Below are 21,301 nucleotides of genomic sequence, written 5' to 3'. Positions count from 1 at the left end.
CGACATCATCATGATAGCCAGCTTGCACATTCTTCAAACATTAATGTTGATAATATTGTAGTCTGTAAATATCACGCCACTGTAGCGCAGACAACTAATTTATAATAATTTATATTCAACTAAAAAAAATAAATAAATAAAAAAAATGTATATATATATATATAAAAACTGTATAAAGGTGGCACAGTGTCTTAGTGGTTAGCACTGTCGCCTCACAGCAAGAAGGTCGCGGGTTCGAGTCCCAGCTTGACCAGTTGGCATTTCTAGGTGGAGTTTGCATGTTCTCCTAGTACTTGTGTAGGTTTCCTCCGGGTGCTCCAGTTTTCCCTACAGTCTAACGACATGCGCTATAGGTGAATTGAATAAACTAAATTGGCTGTGAATGACAATTTATGGGTGTTTCCCAGTGCTGGGTTGCAGCTGCAAGGGCATCCACTGAGTAAAACATATGCTGGATAAGTTGGCGGTTCATTCCACTGTGGCGACCATTGAAGAATTAAGGGACTAAGCTAAAGAAAAAATAACTGAAAAAATGAATACTGCATAAATCAACCACAATATACCCCAAAATAAATGATTTAAAAGGGACCTATTATGCAAAAACACAAAACACTGTGTTTAAACACAGTTGTGTGGCAACAGTGTATTAATTTAGCCAGCTAATCCACATCAATTTGCTAAACATAATTTAAACATCACCCTACATATTAGTAATCACTGGGTTTGTGAGATAGTTGATCCTGTAAATTTACAGCAGTGATTTAACCAGTGTATGAACTCCCTCTGGTGGTGATGGTGAGCTTCAGAGAGAGATCACACAAGAAAAGCAATAGGACAATGAGCTTATGACTACATTTGAGACAATTTAGAGGTAAGAATCTTTCATGAGTATTTTTCTAAATGATCACAAATCACAGTAGTGCTTTATTTAATCAGACAAGAACAGTATTGTGAGTTTTACTGGCTAAAATAGAAATCCATAAAACTGGTATGCATGTGTGCACGTGTGAATGTATACAAAGAATTCATAGGGAGGGCTCCTCGACGGTGGGTTTGTCTGTGTTTGTTTTAAATGGGAGAAAAAAAACGAACGAGTGTTAAAAGTCTTTAATGAATGGAACAAATTAGCATCAAAGACAGACAATATTGGAACCATATTTCACAGCAAACATGCAGCTGCACACACAAACACACCGAACACCAGCTGTACATTCACAAAGTGCATGTTTATGAGGCCACAAAGTGAGTGAGTTTGTCTATGTCCATGTGCAAGTGTTTTGACCCTTGAATCTGTGAATTGGGAAGGAGACGGCATGACTTTTTGATCACAACGATGGATTAGAAATGGCTTCCTTATTGAATTACACACAGGCACTCACACACTATTTGGCAGTAGATGGAGCAACTTGCGCATCAATACTAAATGCTTTGATTTTATACTAGAATCTAATCAATTAAAACGGGTTGTCAACATTTCATGGAAATGTAGTTTAACAGAATTAGAACCAAGTCATAAAAATCACGTAAAATATGAGTTATATTGTGCGCGCACGCTGTTCAAAACATGTTCAAAACACAGCGTTGAGTGAGGTCTGTATTCTTCAGCACACACATAAGAGCCGCATGCAAAATCCTATACATCTATATTCCAGTAAGTTATGGATTTCTTAACATCCATGCACTGCTGTCAAATATACAGAGATTTAAGCTCGGATTATTAAAAGCATGCTGCATCTGCAGAGTTCAAGACTGAACAGCGTTCTGATTCACCTATGAATACATGTAAATGTGCTTAGATTACTTCTAAGGGTAAAGCCAAGTGTGCTTTTCTCAGTAAACCCTGAAACACAATAATTGCCTTTTGTGTTTGCATTGATAACTTGCCAGAACGGGCATTTTGGCCAAGAAGGATTTGACCGTTCACACGCGCTCGCATTACCACAAGGTAATATAGAACAACTGTCTAGCGGTGCGATGGGGCTGTTCGCGACAATTTATGGTGGTAAAACAATACAAACCGCCCTAAGGCTTTCTATTCTTTTTTTTTGCAACAGTGTAATTACAGTAAGTGCAGTTATACTCTCATTTGTAGGTTATGAACTCGGACAGAAAAAGTGAAACGAGAGTGTAACTGTAACACTGTAACCTAAAATGTAACTTTGTTTTGAGACATATTAATAATGGTGTATTTTTTTTATATAATGAGTCAAACTAGATGAAAACTGCTGATGGAATCACAATACTGAACATGCACAGCATTGTTATTGTAGCTTAAACAAAATGATTTTTTTATTATTACAATTGATGACATTTTTAGAATTCTCTTTTTAGGAATGCATGCCATCAACTCATTAAAGTGTGTGTTGTATTCACTTTCTTTAATGCGCCAAAAATCCTTTAATTCACAAAAAATTTTTTAGGCTTGCTTGAGGTGGTTTTGGACGTGTGCGAAAAAGTGTTGCAAATAATAATACATTTTGACACAGTGAACATTACACCCATGTGACTAATCAGCTGTCTCCACCATTACTACAATCACTCTAGATGGAAAAAAACCTAGTTCGCATTTGAAATGTAGTGCCCTATCAAACAACAGGCGCAATAAGGCGCAAGACGTGTATGGTGCGATTTGTTGTTATTTTCAGACCAGCATAAAAAAAAAAACACTGCATCAATGCCTTCTTCATGTCGGGGGGCTTTTTCAGTTTATTTCAATTTGAATAATGTTATTATTATTAGCTGTATTATTTATTATCTGCATATTTATATTTGTTTGAATAAAAACAAGCTTAGATTTGTCCCCCTGTTGAGTTTTGGAGATGTATGCATCAGCATATGGGGCATGAGAATAGGACGTTTGTTTCAATATAGCTCAGTTTTTTTGAACACACTTCATTATTGTTGATTTATTCTTTTGCTGGAAATTAGAACTGAATATAGAAATAGTTTTGAAACAAATCTTGGCACTTAACATAACAAAATTAAATATGTAGGCTGATGAATGTTTTCAGTGCAGTGCTTATAATACCATTTCCTTTTCCATGAAGGTAAAGGAGTAATGTAAAGAATAAAAGAAATATAAAGTAAAAAGGCCAAATGGAGGAGGCTCATTCTTTAGCCTCGTTCTGGTCTGTTGAACTGTTTTCTCGCTAGTTAAGCATTTAATTTTTCCTCTTACAAAGTCTGCCATGTAAATAGCAAATGCACCATGGTGTGACGCAACTGACTCTTAAACGGAATGTGAGATTAGACTCTGATTGGTTTAATGCACGTTATGCTCAAAACACACCCAGAACTCATTAAGAGAATAAGCACAACCCAGTTAGACCATGCGCCGGGGCGCAAAGCGTATTTTTCCATCCTTAAAATAGCAAAAGCTGATTCGGACACACCTTTAATTTATTAGACTTTGTGCGTAGATCATTAAAATAGAGCCCCTAGACTTTTTTTTGCAAACTTTGAAAGCATTTGCTTCATGCCATACAGGAAACCCAACTACACTAGAAAAGAGAAGCATGACACAACACTAAAAACAACAGATTCCACAGTGATCCGTGATTCCTTCTAGATATGACGTAGTTGGTGCAATGTGACACGGCCAATCCAGACAGTAAACTGATACATCATTTTATTTCTGATGAACTCCATGCACTATTAACACAATTCAGGACACATAGATTCACAGCAGTCACTTTTCTGCAGTCAGATTACAGCTATTGCAATGCAACGCAACAGAGGTAAAGGAAAAATGAGACTAAAATATGCCAAATACGTTACATTTTAATACTTATTATTGTATTATTCATGTCAGGGTACAACAATGTAATTTTACTTGAGCCTAAAGTGTATCATATGCTCCACTGTATAATGCTTTCCTGATCCACACACACGCACACACATGTACACACACACACATAATTAGCACATCTGGATTGTTAACTTCAAACTGGATTATATCATACACCGCATGTGTCTTGTTCATCAGTGAACTTGCTCCAGCGTCGTTTGCGATGGCATGTGTGTGTAGTCTGCGTGCACGTTATCTGTGTTGTATCGGTATTTGCTTTGGCACACAACACACACAGGTGCAAAAAGCTGAAACAGTAGAGCTCCTGATCAGAGCCAGTGAGTGCAGAGCTGTAATCAAAGCCAAAACCACCTGCCAATCAAACGGCTGCCAACTGAAGCCAATCACGGCAGTGGAAAGAGGAGTAGGTAACTAAAAGCTACAGCCGGCCAATGAGAGGAAGAGAGAGAGAGAAAAGAGGGGCGCAATATCGGTTTGTTAGAAGCTACTAGAGTGGAAAAAAGGAGAGGGATTTCACATATAAACTACTGGTGCGCACAGCATAGCCCAATAATGAGTAAGATGGAAGGAATGAACGAGGGGGAGAAGGAGAGTGAGAGGTAGCCTGATCAAATGAAGGAAATGCATCACGTTTTGAACTCGAAACCACATCAAAGTGAAAATGCTGGCAATCTCGCAGGCCTTATATATACACACACACACACACACACACGTATACACACTCACACATGCACACTTAATATGAGCTCTACATTTCATGAATACCAACACACACAAAAGGTTTTCTTTTTTTACCTGAACGTTTGGTGCGATGAATGACTCTCTCCAGGCCTCTTGTGTGTTCATCCCTCCATCTGCTCTGTGAAGATGAAGGAATAAGGGTTTTTTGAAATGCAGTACAGAAGAATGAAATTATTTCATGGAGCCGTTTCAAAGCATTTTAGAGTTTAACTCGAGTTTGAGTTCGAGCCAAGACATGATCAATGAAACTAATCCACTTCTTCATAAAATAAATGTCACCATGTAAAACTAAAACTACACGCATACAAACGCACACACCTCTCTGCTGACAGACAACACTCTGAACATAATGAACATAATGTGTGTGTGTGTGTGTGTGATGAGAAACCCTGTGGATTTACAGCAGTAAGACATTCCATTGGGATGATCCAGCACACAAACACACATAGACACACAATCACATAAACTTAATGAATTATTTAAAAAGGAAATACTTTTCTTATCATTATCTCGCATATGAACAAAGTAATAGCACTGTAGGCCTAAAACACACACACACACACACACACACACACACACACACACACACACACACACACACACACACACACAGCACGCACGCACGCACGCACGCACGCACAGCACGCACGCACAGCACACACACACACATACATAAGCAGAGAGTTTTTATGAATACATTTTAATGATCCTTTCTCTTATGATATGTTCATGTGCACTTCTATTTTTCTTCTTCTTTCCTCATGTTTAAATTTTCTTCTGTATTCCAATTCAAACTCCTTCCACTTCTACCATCTCTTGTTCCATTTCTTCCTCATTTCCTACAATTTTTGCACTCCCTGATATTTCTTTTTATCCATTTTTCTATTTTAATTGCTTTTCATTCTTTCTTTTTCTTATTCCTTCACTCCTTCATTTTTCCCCCTTTTTCTTTCCTTTCAAAATTTTTCTTTCCTTTCTCAATCCTTTTCCTTCTTTCTTCCTCTCATGTCTTCTTAGGTAATAGGTTTCTTATTTCCTTCAGTTATTTCTTCCAACCCAACATTTTACATTGTTCCTTTCATTTTCTTTCTTTTCATTTTTGCTTACTTCCTGATTTTCATACTTCCAAATGTTTTTTTTCTTTTTTTTTCTTTCTTCCTTTTTTACTTTCATTTATTTCCACCTTCCTACATTTCCCCTTGTTCCTTCCCTATTTAGATTCCTTTTTTCACTTTCTAATAATTCTTTTGGTCACACTTCACAATAAGGATTCAATAGTTATTGCATTTACTAGGGACCCTCCGGTCGATCGGCCGGACTTCACTGCAGTTTACTGAGTGCAAACACAGACGAGCAATCTGCTGATGAATCAACTGATTTTCCTGACTTTAAAATGCTCCAGAGTTCATGTGTCTGTGTTTGCACTTGGTAAAAAGTGGGGAACTGATGACCATCACAGCCAATCACTGTCATTTCTAGTGAATACTATGGCAAATGAGTGCTGTTTAAGAACGTGCTCAACAGCGCTGCACGTTGCAACGCGTAGTTACATTTTTTGAGAGGTGCACGTCAAAGGTCTATGCGTCAGCGCCATAGCATACGCCAGCGTTTGACGCAGAAGTATAAATCAGCCTTTAGGGTGCTTTCACATCAGTGGTTCAATTCATTTGGTCAAAGTTTTAATGCATTGTAAAAGGTGAAGGCGCATCGCAAGTCACTTCAGGTGGAAGCGTATTTCTGGAAATATTACCAATGATCCATTAGGTAATGTTTTTCCCTCTCTCTCTAGGACCATCCCAAATTGCAAACTTATGCACTATTCTATGCCATTTTGTAGAATAGGCAGTGAATTCACACTGAAAACTCAAATAGTAAGTGCACTTTAATTACCCGGACGATGCACTTATTGGAATGATGGACACTTCATGCACACTGCAGTTTTGCTCACGTAGCGGAAAGGGCAGAGCTATCGGCCGCACATGTTGGATAACTTGATTTATTTTGGATGGTGAAAGAAATAAATTCTCCTATGAGAGCGAGTAAAGTGCCTCCTGATGGTGAATGCGGTTATACTCATGGCAGGTATTATTTAATAGTTTGGTCATTTAATTCACTGATTTGGTAACCGTCAAACATCATCTGGGAAAAGGTTTAAATTTTCGCTTAGTAAAAAAAACATCAGTGCTCCATTTGCGACAACACTACATATATATACTATGCTGTTGAGTAAGTGAATAAATACATAGTGCATGAGTGTATAGTGTGACAATTGGAACGCAGCTTCTGTTTAAAATTGTTGATTAAGCGCTGTCAACTAATATTTTTCCTCCACATCCCACAATTCACAGCGCTTCGGCCTACGGCAGCTGGATAAGTTCAAAAAGGTGCAGTATTTTTTTGCGGTTGGGTTTGTTCTAATTCGGATCATTTTCTCATCACAAACAAACCACTCCAGGGTTCGTTTGAAAGCATACCGAGACAACCTCTTCAAGGAGGTCTCGGTACGCTATTTAGTCCGCTTTTGGTGCGCACTCGAGTGCGATTGCTACATCCTGCCCAAACCAACCGCACCAAGATGGAAAACAAACTCTATTTTGATTCAACCGAACTAAATAAGGCAGGTGTGAAAACATCCATAAGCGTATTACTCTTAAAGAGATTATGATGTGATTTGATGCCTAATGTGCTTTTAATTGTTTCAATTAAATTTACCTGAATGACATTAAAGCGATGTTTACACGATAGCTGCACTTTGAAATCGTGGCAACTGCTGGAGGTTTTTTAGTCCACAGCATGTTGTTGCAATGTTAACAGTGGTGATCCTATATTTTCGGGTTCTCTTCTTGCTTTCGTTTTTTCAAATGACAGCTGTGTGACATAAGCTTATAATTACCAAGGTGGTAGTTGAGTTTAGGTATGGGATTAGGGATGCAGAATAAGATCATAATTCAGAAATACTAATAAACATCTTAATATTAGGCAGGTAATAAGCCAGTAGTTAATAGAGAGAAATGGAACTGAAAAGTGTTACCATTCTCTCTGCCTCTTTTTCTTCTTTTTTCCTTGAATCTTTTCTAAATTTGCATCTTAACTGTCACTTATTGTACACGTAAAATAACCCTATTGTGACTGCGATCATTTGAGGTCGCAATAAAAGGATGCTCAGCCAGATATCCACAAACACACACGGCTAATCCTACATCTTGTATTGAAGAGGATAATGATACTTTAGGATTGTTCCCATGCGAGTCAGTGAATGAAGTGGCTGAGAGAAGAGAAACTCTGGGTCATCTGCAGTAGCACATATTCGTGTCTGTGTCAGTAAGACAGGGAACACAACCCGGCTGCGTTTCACAGTAGAGTCACGTTACAAGACCTAGACTGCCGTTATCGTCTTCATTGCTCGTCTTTTTTCCCTTTTGTTGATTGCAGCATTGTTGGAGGAAAGAAAAAAAAGAGTCTGAATTCACACACACTCATAAAGCGAGGTTGGCGGGGTCATGCAGCTGTGTCTGGGTAAAATTCAAGTTATTTATGTGATTAGAGAAGCCACTAAATCACAAAGTTCAGCCCTAGAGTGCATTGGGTGTCATGTGTATTCATATATCCATGTAAAACATTGAAGTGTGAGATTGAACACGAGTATGTGTGTGTTTTTTACTGGTAAGACGACACTTGTAGATCTGTAAACACCTTGCTGTTTCATGCTTTGTTTTTTAATCCACTGTGTGTTTGAAATTGGACACTGTAGGCCTGTCTTCCTGCCAGAGGATGTTCCAGCCTTTGGACATGATGTTCTGGCTCTGAGTTTCTCTCTCTCTCTGTGTGTGTAAGAGCACTGAAATCATTTCTCCAAGCTTACAATGATCTGCTTATTTATAATAATGATCCGCAACAAAAGAAAGGGAGTGTGCAGGTTTAATTAAATATCGTTTAGGGACCAAGCAGATCCTAGAAGTTGGCCAGATCTGACAACGCCTGCTTTTGGGGACATCCGAGTCGGCATCAAAAGTCCAAAGGGATTTATAAATAAAGCAAATAATGTGTTTCTAATAATAAACCTGCAAAATGTTTTCATTTAGATGTACGGTTTGGGTTAGTCTCCAGTAATTATAATTAGCTTTAAATATAAACAATAGAAGTCTATGGAATGCCCTCATTATCAAGATGTGTGTATGTGTGAAACAGCTCTGTGCAGTCTAGACCTTGTAACCCGACTCTAGTGTAAGACATCTCATCTGTATTTCTTTCACAACACACACACAATTACAATGAAATACTGCACCTTATTTAAACTGTACGGTAACCTCATCTCTTTTATAAATGGTTATTATAAACTTTTTCTCGCTGTATCACAACAGATGTACAGTCGAAATATCCAACACTTCACCAAAATGTAAATTTTAGTTCTCATTAAGTGATGTGATTGGATGTAATTAACTAAAATGTTGACAATTATTTTACACCAGAAGAAGTAAATAAAATTCAGCTGACTTAAATTTGCAGCAGCTTCTGAAAAGTGAACAGCTAAACCCATGAACAGCTAGCCACTGTTATCACAACAGTTTTTGATTTTGACAACATTTATGATACCTTTTATACTTGTCTGTACCAATAAATGTTGATCAATTAGGAACACTCTGCAGAGTTCCACATTATTCATTCATGTTGTCCCAACACAAATCAATTAAGTCAACGTTAAGTTTCCCTTGAGCCGGAAGCTGTGATCTCTGTTTTTTCTGTATTGTTACACAGTTCCAAGAGAAAAGAAATATTAAATGAGAAAACAGTGAGCTTGGCTTGTTTTTTCTACCACGGGCTGAATGGATGTAGTAAAGTAGGCATTTCATTCAGAATGATCTGAAAAAAGGTTTTAGGAGAGTTATTACAACCTAACAGATTCCTCCTGGCTCCTGCTCACCATTTCTGTTTGTTGTCAAAACTGACAGTTGAACCAGCGTGGTTAAGTATGTTTGCCAGCAGTGGCGGCTGGTCAATAGGGGGCGCTGGGGCGCCGCCCCCTTCAAGTTAGCCTACTTTAATATGTTAATATTTATTATCACAAATATTAACAAAATAAATTGATTTAATGATAACACTCTACAGTTAGTCATACTAACATTTATTGAAAATAAAAAAAAATGTATGAACAATATTTTTTCATATGTGTGCGGGGCGCCGGACTAATGAGTGTCTATGTAGATACACGAACTTTTGCAATACATGTGATATGACAAAAAGCTCTAATTGGCCCGTTTTAAATTGTCCTTGGGGCGCAGCACTCTGCGCCCCGAACCCGCCCATTTATGTTGTCAGAACGAATCATATTTGTTTTTATATGGTTGGCCTTATGTGATTGGACCATTCCCACTTGGACCTTTCACTTAGCAAGCAGCTCCTCAGTTAACTGACGACTATTAATCATAGTGGAAGCAAGTGCAATTTCTCGAAATGAAGGAAAATTCCGTTGTATCTTGGCAAAGATATCCATTCACAAGGCGTTTGGATGAAGAAAAAAAAAGAATCAAGGAGCTTGGACCAGATCGACCTTCCTTGCAAATTCAACAGCAGTCAAGTGATCGTGGGCGCGCGCACACTCGGGGCTTTTCCAGCACTTGTTATGACAAACGGAGCTGGCTGGCAGGTTGTGATGTAAGTCATGCCTTTTACTGTTTCCCGTGTTTGCTGTTTGCCGTGAAGGACATCGATTCAGTCCACATCAGGGGGAGCATCCAGCAATTCCAGCAGGACATACAGAAGATCAGGTAGTTGCTGTTTTTTTGTTTTGGATTTATTATGATTATTACTAATATTATTATTATTATTCATACACTTTCTTATTCCTTTACAGAAATTCTCTCCATTCCCTGGTTGACCAATGCAGTGAAGGTGGTTTTCAACAGAAGAGGCGGCGGTCCCTCAGTCCAGAGGTTCATGAACAGATAGCAGCAGAAGTGAGTTTTTATTTTAATCAAAATAAATCATTACAAACAAGCTAAACTGTATTGTTTAATTACCTTCTATGGGAACTTGTAAATATCCTTTTCATTGATTTTAAGATAAAAATAATAATAGAGCAATTCCCTGCAAATGTTAACCTTTTCATGAAAAAAATTAAGTTCTCAACAAAATACCGAAACTGTTTCTGTGTTTTTTTTTTTTTTGTGTGTGTGTAAGCAAGTATTTTACAGTACTTTAGACATACTCAAATGTCTCTGTCAATGTTTTTAAATTTTTTTATTTATTTACCCAAGTCACATGAAAGGCAATTTCACATCCGTCACACCCATAATACAGAGGTGTCAAATCCATAACTAAGCTTTTTCCTCATAAATGAAAAATTATCAAATAAAATCAATCATGTTTGTTTTATAGAAGAAAAAAAAAACTCTTAACCTCCTGCTTAGCATTATTTTGGGGGGTTTTGCAGTTTAACAGACAGAATTTCTACTAGGCCTGTTGTATACTGCAAACTCACAGACTTTTTTTAGTTACATCCATAACTCCTTTGTTTATTTTCCTCATTTAAAGTACAAAACATGTTCACAGATTGATATTAAGCTGATCTTATAGCTACGTGGTCAGTAGTTTTGGAAAATATAAACAGATATTTCAATATAATGTTAACATACTTTCTCTGTGAATTTATGTTTTGAGTTTTTACTGCAAATGCCACATCCATAATGCTGGAACTGCTCAATAATAATTTGAGGAGTAATAATATTGTAGTCACCAAAACATTTACCCAGAGATAGTAAATGAAACAATACAGTTTAATTTGTTGCAAGCACACTGGCTTGTTTATATGATACAATGACCAGGTCTTTTTCAAATAGGAGTCTTTAAGTGTCTCATTATAGAAGCATTATATAAAAATATTTGATAAGAATTTTAAATCTAAGTGTTGTTGATTTATAAGCTGGGAATAGTGGGCTGTATAAAACTATGATAAATGTAAATGCATTTTTATGACTAGGTGATCTTCTTAAACGTATATACTCTTTAAACTATTATCTAAAATGATTTGTTATTCTTCAGTTTCTTCTAGTGGAGCTTGACATGTTTACTAAGAATGAATGTGTTTATGAGGTTTTGAGAAAGTATGAATTTAACCACTACAACTGGTCTGCCTTTATAACTCAACCTGGTTATTTTAATGTAGCAGTTGAAATTGACACATAATTACATCATTTTTGTCTTTATCCTTTAGGTCTGTGATACCATACTCACACACACACTGGAGCGGTTCTCCTTCACAGACCACCTCGTTAGTGCCACATTGCTGCAGGCAGACAGGTTTGAGCAGTATACAGTAGCTTTTCCAGAAGATGCACTTAGCAGGACTCTGAAAGCCTATCCTGTGCTCGATGGAAGTAAGCTAAAGACAGAGCTCAGTCTCATCTACTCCAAGGATGAGTTCAGAGCCTGTTGTGGTGCTTTGGACCTACTCCAGCTGTTTATGGAGAACAATCTTGAGGAAGTCTTTTCAGAGACTGTAACTCTCCTAAAGATTCTGGTAACTACGCCTATGACCACAGCAGAAGCTGAGAGGTGCTTCTCAACTTTGAAAAGAATTAAAACTTTTCTGAGAAACAGCATGACCCAAGAGAGGCTGAATGCATTGGCCATGCTGTCAATAGAGAAGAGACTAGTGACTGAGATGACTGACTTCAACCAAAAGGTCATTGAGAAATTTGCAAGCCAGAAAGAAAGGAGAGCAAAATTTATTTTCAAGTAGTGCTACTGGCCAGTGATTAGGCAACATCTATGTGTGTCTGTGTGTGTGTTTATTGATTACTTCATTACTGATAATAAACCTAAATTGAACTAAAATTTTCTGATTTATGAAGCATTTGTTGTATGCTTTAGTCATATTTTTGTTTTTTCATACATCACCTGATAAATGGCTTTTACACTGTTGCATTACCAACCGTTAGGTCAGTTCTGGTGTTTGCGCCCCCCCACATTTTTTTAGCACCAGCCGCCACTGTTTGCCACTCTCATTACCTCAAAATCACTTCATCTGATATTTTAACTGTAAACAAACAGGAATTACTTTTTTAGATTTCAATCAATTATTAGAAGGGCAAGCAATTTTTTTTCTTCACAAAACAGGCAATGCCAGCTAACTAAATCATATGGTTAGTTTCGATTTCTTGGGGCTAACTTTAAGTTAAGTTAGATTAAGTTAAATGTAAGTGGACTGAGCTTAAAACAATTAAGTTATTGCCCAAAAATTTTAAGAACTGTGTTATTTCAGTTCATTTTTAATATGTTATTTCAACAAGCAGCAAAATCTTTTTTTGTTCGTGTAGGAAAAAGTTACTAGGCAATTTGTTGTCAGAAATGTTATGTTTTTTGCAACTCTAAATACACAACATCTTTTTAACCAGACATCAAAACATTATTTAACATTCTTTTTCTAACAGAAACTGACTTGACAAATTATTTACATTATAGTTTTATTACATTTTATAGCATCTAAGTTCATTTATAAATATGCAATATTTTTTATTTACATTTTATTTAATTCATTTACATTTTTTGTTCATTCATATTGTTATGATACATTTATTAAAAAAAAAAAAGCAAACTAGAAAAAATTGTAACATGTACGCAGAACTTGCTAGTTTAATGTTACAAAAGGTTTTTGCTTAATTCTAGGTTGATTTTGTCACAAGCAGATATCTGCATATTCTTCAATTCTAAAATATCAATTCTGTGAGACTGAAGACCAGAGTGATGACGTTGAAAATTGTTTCAATCTATTGATTTTTTTTATCTAAAATAATTGAAAATATTGAATAAAATAATTGAAAAATGTTGACAATTGTTTTACACCAGAAAAAAGTAAATAAAATTCAGCTAACTTTAAAATGAATTTGCCATCTTGCAGCAGCTTCTGAAATGTGAACAGCTAAACCAATGAACACTGTTAACACAACAGTTTTTGATTTTGACAACATTTACTATTCTAAAATATAAATTCTGTGATACTGAAGACTCAAGTGATGATGTTGATGATGATGTATTTTGATGTTTTTTTTAATCTAAAATAATAAAACATTGTATTAAGTTGTACCATAGCGTATTTATTGATATCTATATATCTATATTATGTACATATCTCATCATATTACTATCATTATATAATAGTGGCAAATGTTGGAACAGTGTAGCAAGCTTAAACTGCATTAGGTGGCTCAGTGGTTAGCACTGTTGTCTCACAGCAAGAAGGTCACTAATTCCAGACTCGGCTGGGTCAGTTGGCATTACTGTGTGGAGTGTGCATGTTCTCCCTGTATTTGCATGTGTTTCCTCTGGGTGCTTCGGTTTCCCCCACAGTCTAAAGACATGCGCTATAGGTGAATTGACTAAACTAATACGAGTGTGTGTGTGTAAATGAGTGTATATGGGTGTCTCCCAGCACTGGGTTGTGGTTGGAAGGGCATGCGCTGTGTAAAACATATGCCAGAATAGTTGGTGGTTCATTACGCTGTGGCAACCTCTAAAAAAGAGACTAAGCAGAAAGAAAATGAATGAATGAATGAATGAACTGCATTAGCAAAAGCACACGAGGACACAAGCTCTATAGTCAGAGCCATAGATTTGTCTTTCAGACCACCCACAACCTGATTGGTCAAATGCTCCATCAAGCTAAAATTGCCTCTCTCAAACGTGTGTCTGTGTGTGTGTACATTTCTTCATGCTTGTAAAACAGGAGATTGTGAAGAGATAAACGCTGCCGTGTGATGAATCTATGCGTGTGATTAGTTTGTCAGTTGTCACAGAGGACAGATACACTCACACCCTCGTACATACACGTGTGTGCGCTCGCACATACACATGTGTTGCTCTGAAACAATATTTATGGTACGAGTATGCGCTGTATGAGCACTAATTTATGTCTGTTTGAATTGTATGACATTGCGTGTTGAAGAAGTTGTGTGTGTGTGTGGTCTGGGCTAACGGTAGCATCTATTCCACTCATACTTATTTTGACATTTTCCATTCTTCCCGCTGACAGCTGGAGAAAAACGACCTTTTTAATCAGACTGACCACACACACATACTCGCAACACAAACACGGCACAACACGAGAACATGTGTGTTTCACATTAATACACTGCACTTCTTTTTTGAAACTTTCCTTCGCCACAAACGGTTTTAACCTGTTGTTGACCTGTTCTGACACACACTGAAAAAATCTAGCATTTAAACACTTCTCACAAAGTGACGGGGCTTTTTTTTATTGTGTATTTTGCGGTTGGGTCTAAACCAGAGTTCAGATCCACCCTTCTCTTTTTTTGCACCCGTTGGTCTGAAATTATATTCGCATCATCAACATGGCTACCACTGTTAGCACTCCAGCAGCAGAAAGCGTTTAACATTTGAATATCTCATTCTGGGGTGGGTTTCCTAAAACTATCGTTAGCCAACTAAGGTCGCAAGTTCTGTCATTACAAACATAGTTCATTTATTTAGCGTTTCCCAAATCCATCAACATTTACAAACTGCACTGCAAACTTTTACGCTTGCAACGACACCTCTGGAGCTGTAGTTAGAAACATACATTTCTGGTTGTGTTCTATTCCCAGTTAGCCTTTCTATGCCCTATTTATTTAGAACATTTCAACATTTAAACTAGGAATTATACAAAAAACATCATCTCTCTAATCTCTCATTAAAGTCATCTCTCTTAGGTGTAATTTGCTTATGAAGATTTTTTTTTTCAGTTCAGTTTTAGCGATCTTCATATTGACAATTGCGCTCCCTTCGTATTAACATTTAATTAATATATTAATCAACAAATAGCTGTTGAGTAAATATAAACAAAAGTAAACTCAAATTTGGAAATACAATTTAAACACAATTTTTTACACTTTTTTAGTGTAAAAAAGTTTGTTAGCCTTTTTTATATAAGATTAGAGTTTTAACTAGGTGGTTTTATGTTTTAGCATAGAATATGGAATATTTTCAATAATATATGTAAAGGCCCTATATGTGCTATTTACATATATTTCAATTAAACGAGTGCATGTTTTTATGCCTTTTTTAAATGATTACAGTAATTGGTCATAAGTCATATGATTGTAAAGCAGTGGTAAACCTACATTACAATGTTTTCATTGTTTACCTTATATGTAAACGACTCAGCAAATGCCAAATCCAGCATATAAGATATCATGGGTAAAAGAGGAAAAGCAGAAATACCTATTGCCAGATACACACTGCTTGCATAACCATAAACTGTTAAAAAAACAACAACTCTGTAATGTCTGAATCACAGTTCCTGCCAGTCTTTGGGTCTTGATTAGTTTTAGGGTTGTTTCCAAGAATTTTGGCTTGTATGCTGAGCTTTTTGTGAATGCAAATCACTTTGTTCATTTTATTTTTGCCTTCATGTAATTGGAATACATATTTGGCTGTTACATTTTGTTATATAAGAACCATGTGTGTGCTTTACTGATGTGCACTTTTAGGGGCTATTTACACCTGGCCACTTATGCATTTGTTTCTTACTGAATAGCTATCCAATTGTACAAAGTGTATGTGTGAATCCTCTCCAAAACATATTCAAGACAGATTTAAATATGATAGTTCAAATCACTTGTGGAGGTGGTCTGGGATGCATTCCAGACAAAATGCAACATGCAATAGCAGCGCCAATGATGGGAGTTTGGGATGTTTGTTTTGTTTTTTGCCCTGTTTCTTTCTATTTTTGACCAGTCATTAACCGTTAAACAGGGTGTCGATCTCAGCTCCTGGAGGGCTGCAGCTCTGAATAATTTAGCTTTAATCCTAATTAAACACACCTGATCAAACTATTTGAGTCCTTCGGTCATGATTAAAACCTTCAGATAAGTCTGTTAAAGCAGGGTTCGAACCTAACTGTGCAGTATTAACAACAGAGATGAATCCCGTGGCACGTAGTGGTAATTCAATGGTTTAGAAAGGTACAGTGTGTTGTTTTTTGATAATAAGTTATACACAAATGAATGTAAACCCTTTATAGTTTTGTATGACATCTTGCTTGTATCTGTACAACAAAACAGATGTTTCATTTAGCCTATAATGACAGTAATTGCAGAGCCTGCCTTGTGTGATGATGTTTTACTGGAACATGAGTGAAGATCAAAGCCTCATGTAACCTACATATACAATCAGTTGTATGCCAAATAAGACATATACAAATCAAACCTAAAATTATGCGTACCCCTGGCTAATTCTGGCTAAAAAGTTTTGTTCAAATATAAATAAAGGCTAAGAAATATTTTTAGTTTTTTGTACATCTTATTAATTTTTGGCAGAAGCCTGTGTGATTTACGGTAAAAATGTAACTTGCTGGTTTATAATCAGAATTTGCCAGAAGTATGCATAGTTTCAGGAGTGACTGTATATATATATATATATATATATATATATATATATATATATATATATATATATATATATATATATGTTTCTGTAAAAATTGTTACTTTTACATTTAGTCATTTAAAAGACACTTTTTTCCAAAGTGACTTACAAGTGAGGGGGTATTCTCATTCAGCAATTCAACAAGAAGAGCCAATGCATATGAGCAGTGCTATTTAAAGCAAATGGCTTGTGCTCAGAGAATTTAGTACTAGAGTGGGAATTATTTTATAGAGAGGGAGAGAGGGAGAGAGAGAGAGAGAGAGAGAGAGAAAGTGTTTGATAGGTGGTTTTGGTATCTTTCTCTGGGGTTCATGTGTTCTCAGAAGAGATGGGTTTTTAGTTGGCGTATAAAGGATATCAGTGTTTCTGCAGTGGGAATGGGAAGATCATTCCACCAGCGTGGACCACTGAAAGAAAAAGTTTTGGAAAGTGACTTATATTTTTTGCTGTTTCTGCACAGAATTTTGTTAAAAATCTCCAGGTTTATGCAGAATGATTTTGGGAGTAACTGAACTAACTAAAACCTTAATATATGAAATAAAAAGTAATACCTTTTTTAACTTTTATTTAATATTTACAATGCAAATCCAATTAGATTCACTTTATTTGGTAAACAAATACTAAAAATAATACAAATAATAAATACAGAAAATATGACTTTACAAACTGTATTCTAAATAAATTATATGAACATTTTCATATTAGTCAATAATTATTACTGAAATTAATAAAAAAACTGAATGAATATAAATTTACACACATTTTTACAAGTAAATAAACAGAATGAATGATGGGCTAAAAATCGGCAGAATTCTGCACACGCAGATTCCGTGTAGGCCTACTTATAGCATCTCTGCTATGGCACCACAAGGCGGTGCTCACAGCTCGACCGGAGGCTCCAATGGCTGTCCTATAAGTAAGCATCAGTGATTTAAACTTGATTCGATCTTCAACCGATAACCAATGCAGAGATATAACTAATGCAGAGGTGTATGTTGCTGTATAGGATTCTGTAGCCAATGTAACCTAGTTAGATTTGCATATAGCTTGGGATTTAAAGATTGGAATCATCTCTGTTTAACGGAAATACAGGAGTAAACAGACTCTTAGTCCAGTATGTTTGTTTGAAATGACGTAAAAAAAGGTTTTCTAAAGTCAAACAGACTCGGATCTGCACTAAAGATCTAGCATGACTGCATTCAGTCATTGTGCTTGAAGCTATACAATCTTGTTTCTTTGCAAAGAGTCAGGCCAATTATCACTTCAGGGATGGAACCCTCAAAGAACAAAGAGTCAACCCCACAAGACACCAGATGCACAATAAACGACATCAAAATATTTCAATAAACCATCCTCATATTGCTGATTGTCCATTTACATAAATTAAACACCGATGGGTCTGAGATCTGCTGACAGAATGGCGTGATAAATCCAGAACATTCTAGAAGAAGAATATGGAGAATAATGTCAGGATGGATTAACATGTTTGATAGTTTGACATTATGACCCAATCAGAGTGCAAGAAACGTACTCTTTGAGCAGATGTTCTCGCTGTTAGCAATGACCGCAGTCCTCCTGGACCAATGAAGCTCACTTGACATCATACAATTAAACTCCTACTGAGAGATACAATCCTCTAGAGACACACACACACATTCGAGTGTGTGTATGAAAGCTGAATCCCAGTGTAATCAAATAACACTGCACAGGAAGGGGTTTGGTTGACGTGGACAGAAGGGACACATGTCTAGAATCAGCTGGAGGATCTGACAGAGGATCTGCAGTGGTCGAGTAGTGGTTAAGGACCTCTGGAAGATGTCTTCCAGGAAATGGAGCGTTTCTGAGATCACAGCCAGCTCTATCACCATTACAATGTTGTGAGAGGCAGTTAATCCTGCGTCGCTCCAGGGGGACCATCTCTACGGCCGGTCAATCATAAATCACACGTCATCGCCATCATTCGACAATCATTTGCAGCTTTTCCAGCCAAGAACTTATTAATAAAAATTACAGAGCTAAACCATCCAGAAATATTGATAATTGAGCCGTTTCTCTGCTTTTGAAGGGCAGACCAGCACAACAGCTTCCAGCACTTCAAGGACATTGAATTGCACAAACAAAAGAGTAAAAAAGCAAGAGTAGACCAAGCATACACCATAACCATCTGAAAGCTTGTAAGAAACTGGCAAGTTTCAGGCCACATATTTAAAGGCATCTCAAATAATGTCCCAATTTAGATTTATGCCTGCTTCTGAAAACCATTTGAAATGCTGAATTTTCAAGTAAAGAGGACTCTGAAGAATTCTAGGTCTATGAGAAGTTTCAGATTTTTCACAACATGAACATTGTGGGCAAAAGTATTTAGGAAAACAATGTATTGCAATAGCTATAAAAATATAGTGTACAGTCTGAGCTTTAGGCATCCGAGGTTTAAGTCCCCATTGCGTTCCTTTCCCTATCCCATCCTCCTCTCTTTTTCTCCCTGTCTTCGCTTCCTGTCTAGCTACAGTTTTGTCAAAATAAATGTAAAGAGGCCAAAAATAAATAAATAAATGGTAAAAAAAAAAAAATCTAAGTCAAATTCATAAATCAAACCACTGCATTTAAAAAGGTACAAATTAAACTAAACAGACAAACCAAAATGCATTTTTTAAATTAGCACTATATCAAAGTACAATGAAAACAGCATATTTTTTTCTCCCAACTTTATACTAATATCATTATCAAGTGCTTAAAATAGCTTCTGTCTGTAAAATAATGTGCCTGCCTTGTTATCACAATTGTGGTACAATAACAAAGATAAAGGCTATGCTGATCAGCACTATATTATAAATATATATTATTCATTCATTTTCTTTTCGGCTTAGTTCCTTTATCAATCAGAGGTTGCCAGAGCGCAATGAACCACCAACTTATCCAGCATATATTTTATGTAGCGGATGGCCTTCCAGCTGCAACTCATCATTAAGAAACACCCATAAATTCCCATTAACACACACACGGACAATTTTTAGCCTACCCAATTCTCCTAGCACATGTCTTTGGACTTGTGGGGCAAACCGGAGCATCCAGAAGAAACCCATGTGAACACAGGGAGAACACACAAACTCCACACAGAAATGCCAACTGACCCAGCCAAGGCTCGAACCAACAACCTTCTTGCTGTGAGGCGACATCGCTACCCACTGCACCACCGCTAAATATATACTTACCTTATGAAAATATCTGAGGTGGCAAAAGTGCACAGATCAAACTTTTTTTAAATACATGCACAAAATGCAATTCAAATGTAAAAAGAATGGCAATTATGTACCTACACTAAATAAATGTAGAAACAAGTTTCCTACAAAATTATAGAAATAACTTAACATTAAAAAAGAAATTTGAACAAGTAACACTTATTAGCACACTGTTAAAAAAGTTACTGTTAAAATTGTAAGGCAACTTGCTGCAGAGCTTTTCTCAGTTACCTCAACTTAAATAGTCAAGTTGAAAGTTGTCAATTCAAAAAAATCTTTGCAGCAAGTTGCCTTACAACTTTGAGTTGAGTTGCTGTTTTTATCATACTGTAGATGTACTTTTTTAAAACTATGACTTCTCTTTTACTACTAATTTTTACATTTTAAGTTGGTTTTACTTGTTCAGTAAAATTTCAGGGTGATAGAACTAAAATTTATGAAAACTCAAATAAGACTGGAATTATATATTTTTAGATATTTAATTTTTATTGTTTTATATTTATATGCAGCATTTATATGGGTTCAGATGGAAGGGCATCAGCTGCGTAAAACATATGCTGGATAAGTTGGCGGTTTATTCTGCTCTGGCTACCCCGATAAATAACGGGATTAAGCTGAAAAGAAAATGAATAAATGAACGAATGTTTTATTTTAAAAATATTTTGGGATAAAGATTTACTAAATATTTTCAAAACCCTAAGAAATCAACATATATGCAAAGTGTGTCTATAAAAAAACGGAACGGCTGCAGATTAACAGAGACTGTAAACCAAGACTTTCTTTGTCCTTATCCTAGACACCCCATTTGTCACTAATACCCATTAACAGAGCATTAAGACGATGCTACGGGTCATTAACAAACACCAAATGCCTTTAAACGACTTTAAACGAAGCTCAAAAAAAGATTTGAGAGAAACTGTTCCAGTAGAGCTTGAGCAAAGCATGTCAAGCTTGTTGAACGGTTTGTGTCAGGTTGCGAACGAGAGTGAGAGACCTTCACAACACTTAATGATGTCACTCCCTCAGAGGAAGGATCTTTTTACCGTGGCAATCTGATTACAGCTCTGCTTGCTTTGGCTAAAGAGAACATCAG

The 21,301-nt window shown here is 36.4% G+C and overlaps 2 protein-coding genes across 10 annotated transcripts in view; one reads left to right on the top strand and one right to left on the bottom strand.

Annotated features, from left to right (window-relative positions):
* The window catches only part of eda (ectodysplasin A), a 65,936-nt gene that overhangs the window by 11,642 nt on the left and 32,993 nt on the right, over positions 1–21,301 (bottom strand). For all 9 annotated transcript variants that reach the window (XR_015490637.1, XR_015490638.1, XR_015490639.1 and 6 more), the window contains 1 exon segment: positions 4,604–4,667. Coding sequence is in view for 4 of the 9 variants with exons in the window: in NM_001115065.1 (NP_001108537.1) it covers positions 4,604–4,667 (64 nt within the window). In the remaining 5 variants the exon portion in view is untranslated.
* Positions 9,530–12,382, top strand: LOC147844054 (uncharacterized). Its single transcript, XM_087253709.1, has 3 exons — positions 9,530–10,314; positions 10,401–10,503; positions 11,760–12,382. Exons 1-3 carry the CDS (start codon positions 10,001–10,003, stop codon positions 12,285–12,287), a joined length of 945 nt encoding a protein of 314 aa, XP_087109835.1. The 5' UTR covers positions 9,530–10,000; the 3' UTR covers positions 12,288–12,382.

Source organism: Danio rerio, chromosome 5 (assembly GCF_052040795.2).
Source record: "Danio rerio strain M-AB ecotype USA chromosome 5, GRCz13ab, whole genome shotgun sequence".
NCBI lineage: Eukaryota > Metazoa > Chordata > Actinopteri > Cypriniformes > Danionidae > Danio > Danio rerio.
Note: the sequence above shows the minus strand (reverse complement) of the source record. Positions and strands in the feature narration are given on the sequence as shown.

Excerpts from the sequence above, each read along its gene's own strand:
- LOC147844054 (XM_087253709.1), top strand. The coding sequence starts at position 10,001 with ATGAAGGAAAATTCCGTTGTATCTTGGCAAAGATATCCATTCACAAGG. Across the intron at positions 10,315-10,400 it reads CAGGACATACAGAAGATCAG|AAATTCTCTCCATTCCCTGG; the intron begins GTAGTTGCTGTT and ends ATTCCTTTACAG. Across the intron at positions 10,504-11,759 it reads ATGAACAGATAGCAGCAGAA|GTCTGTGATACCATACTCAC; the intron begins GTGAGTTTTTAT and ends TTTATCCTTTAG.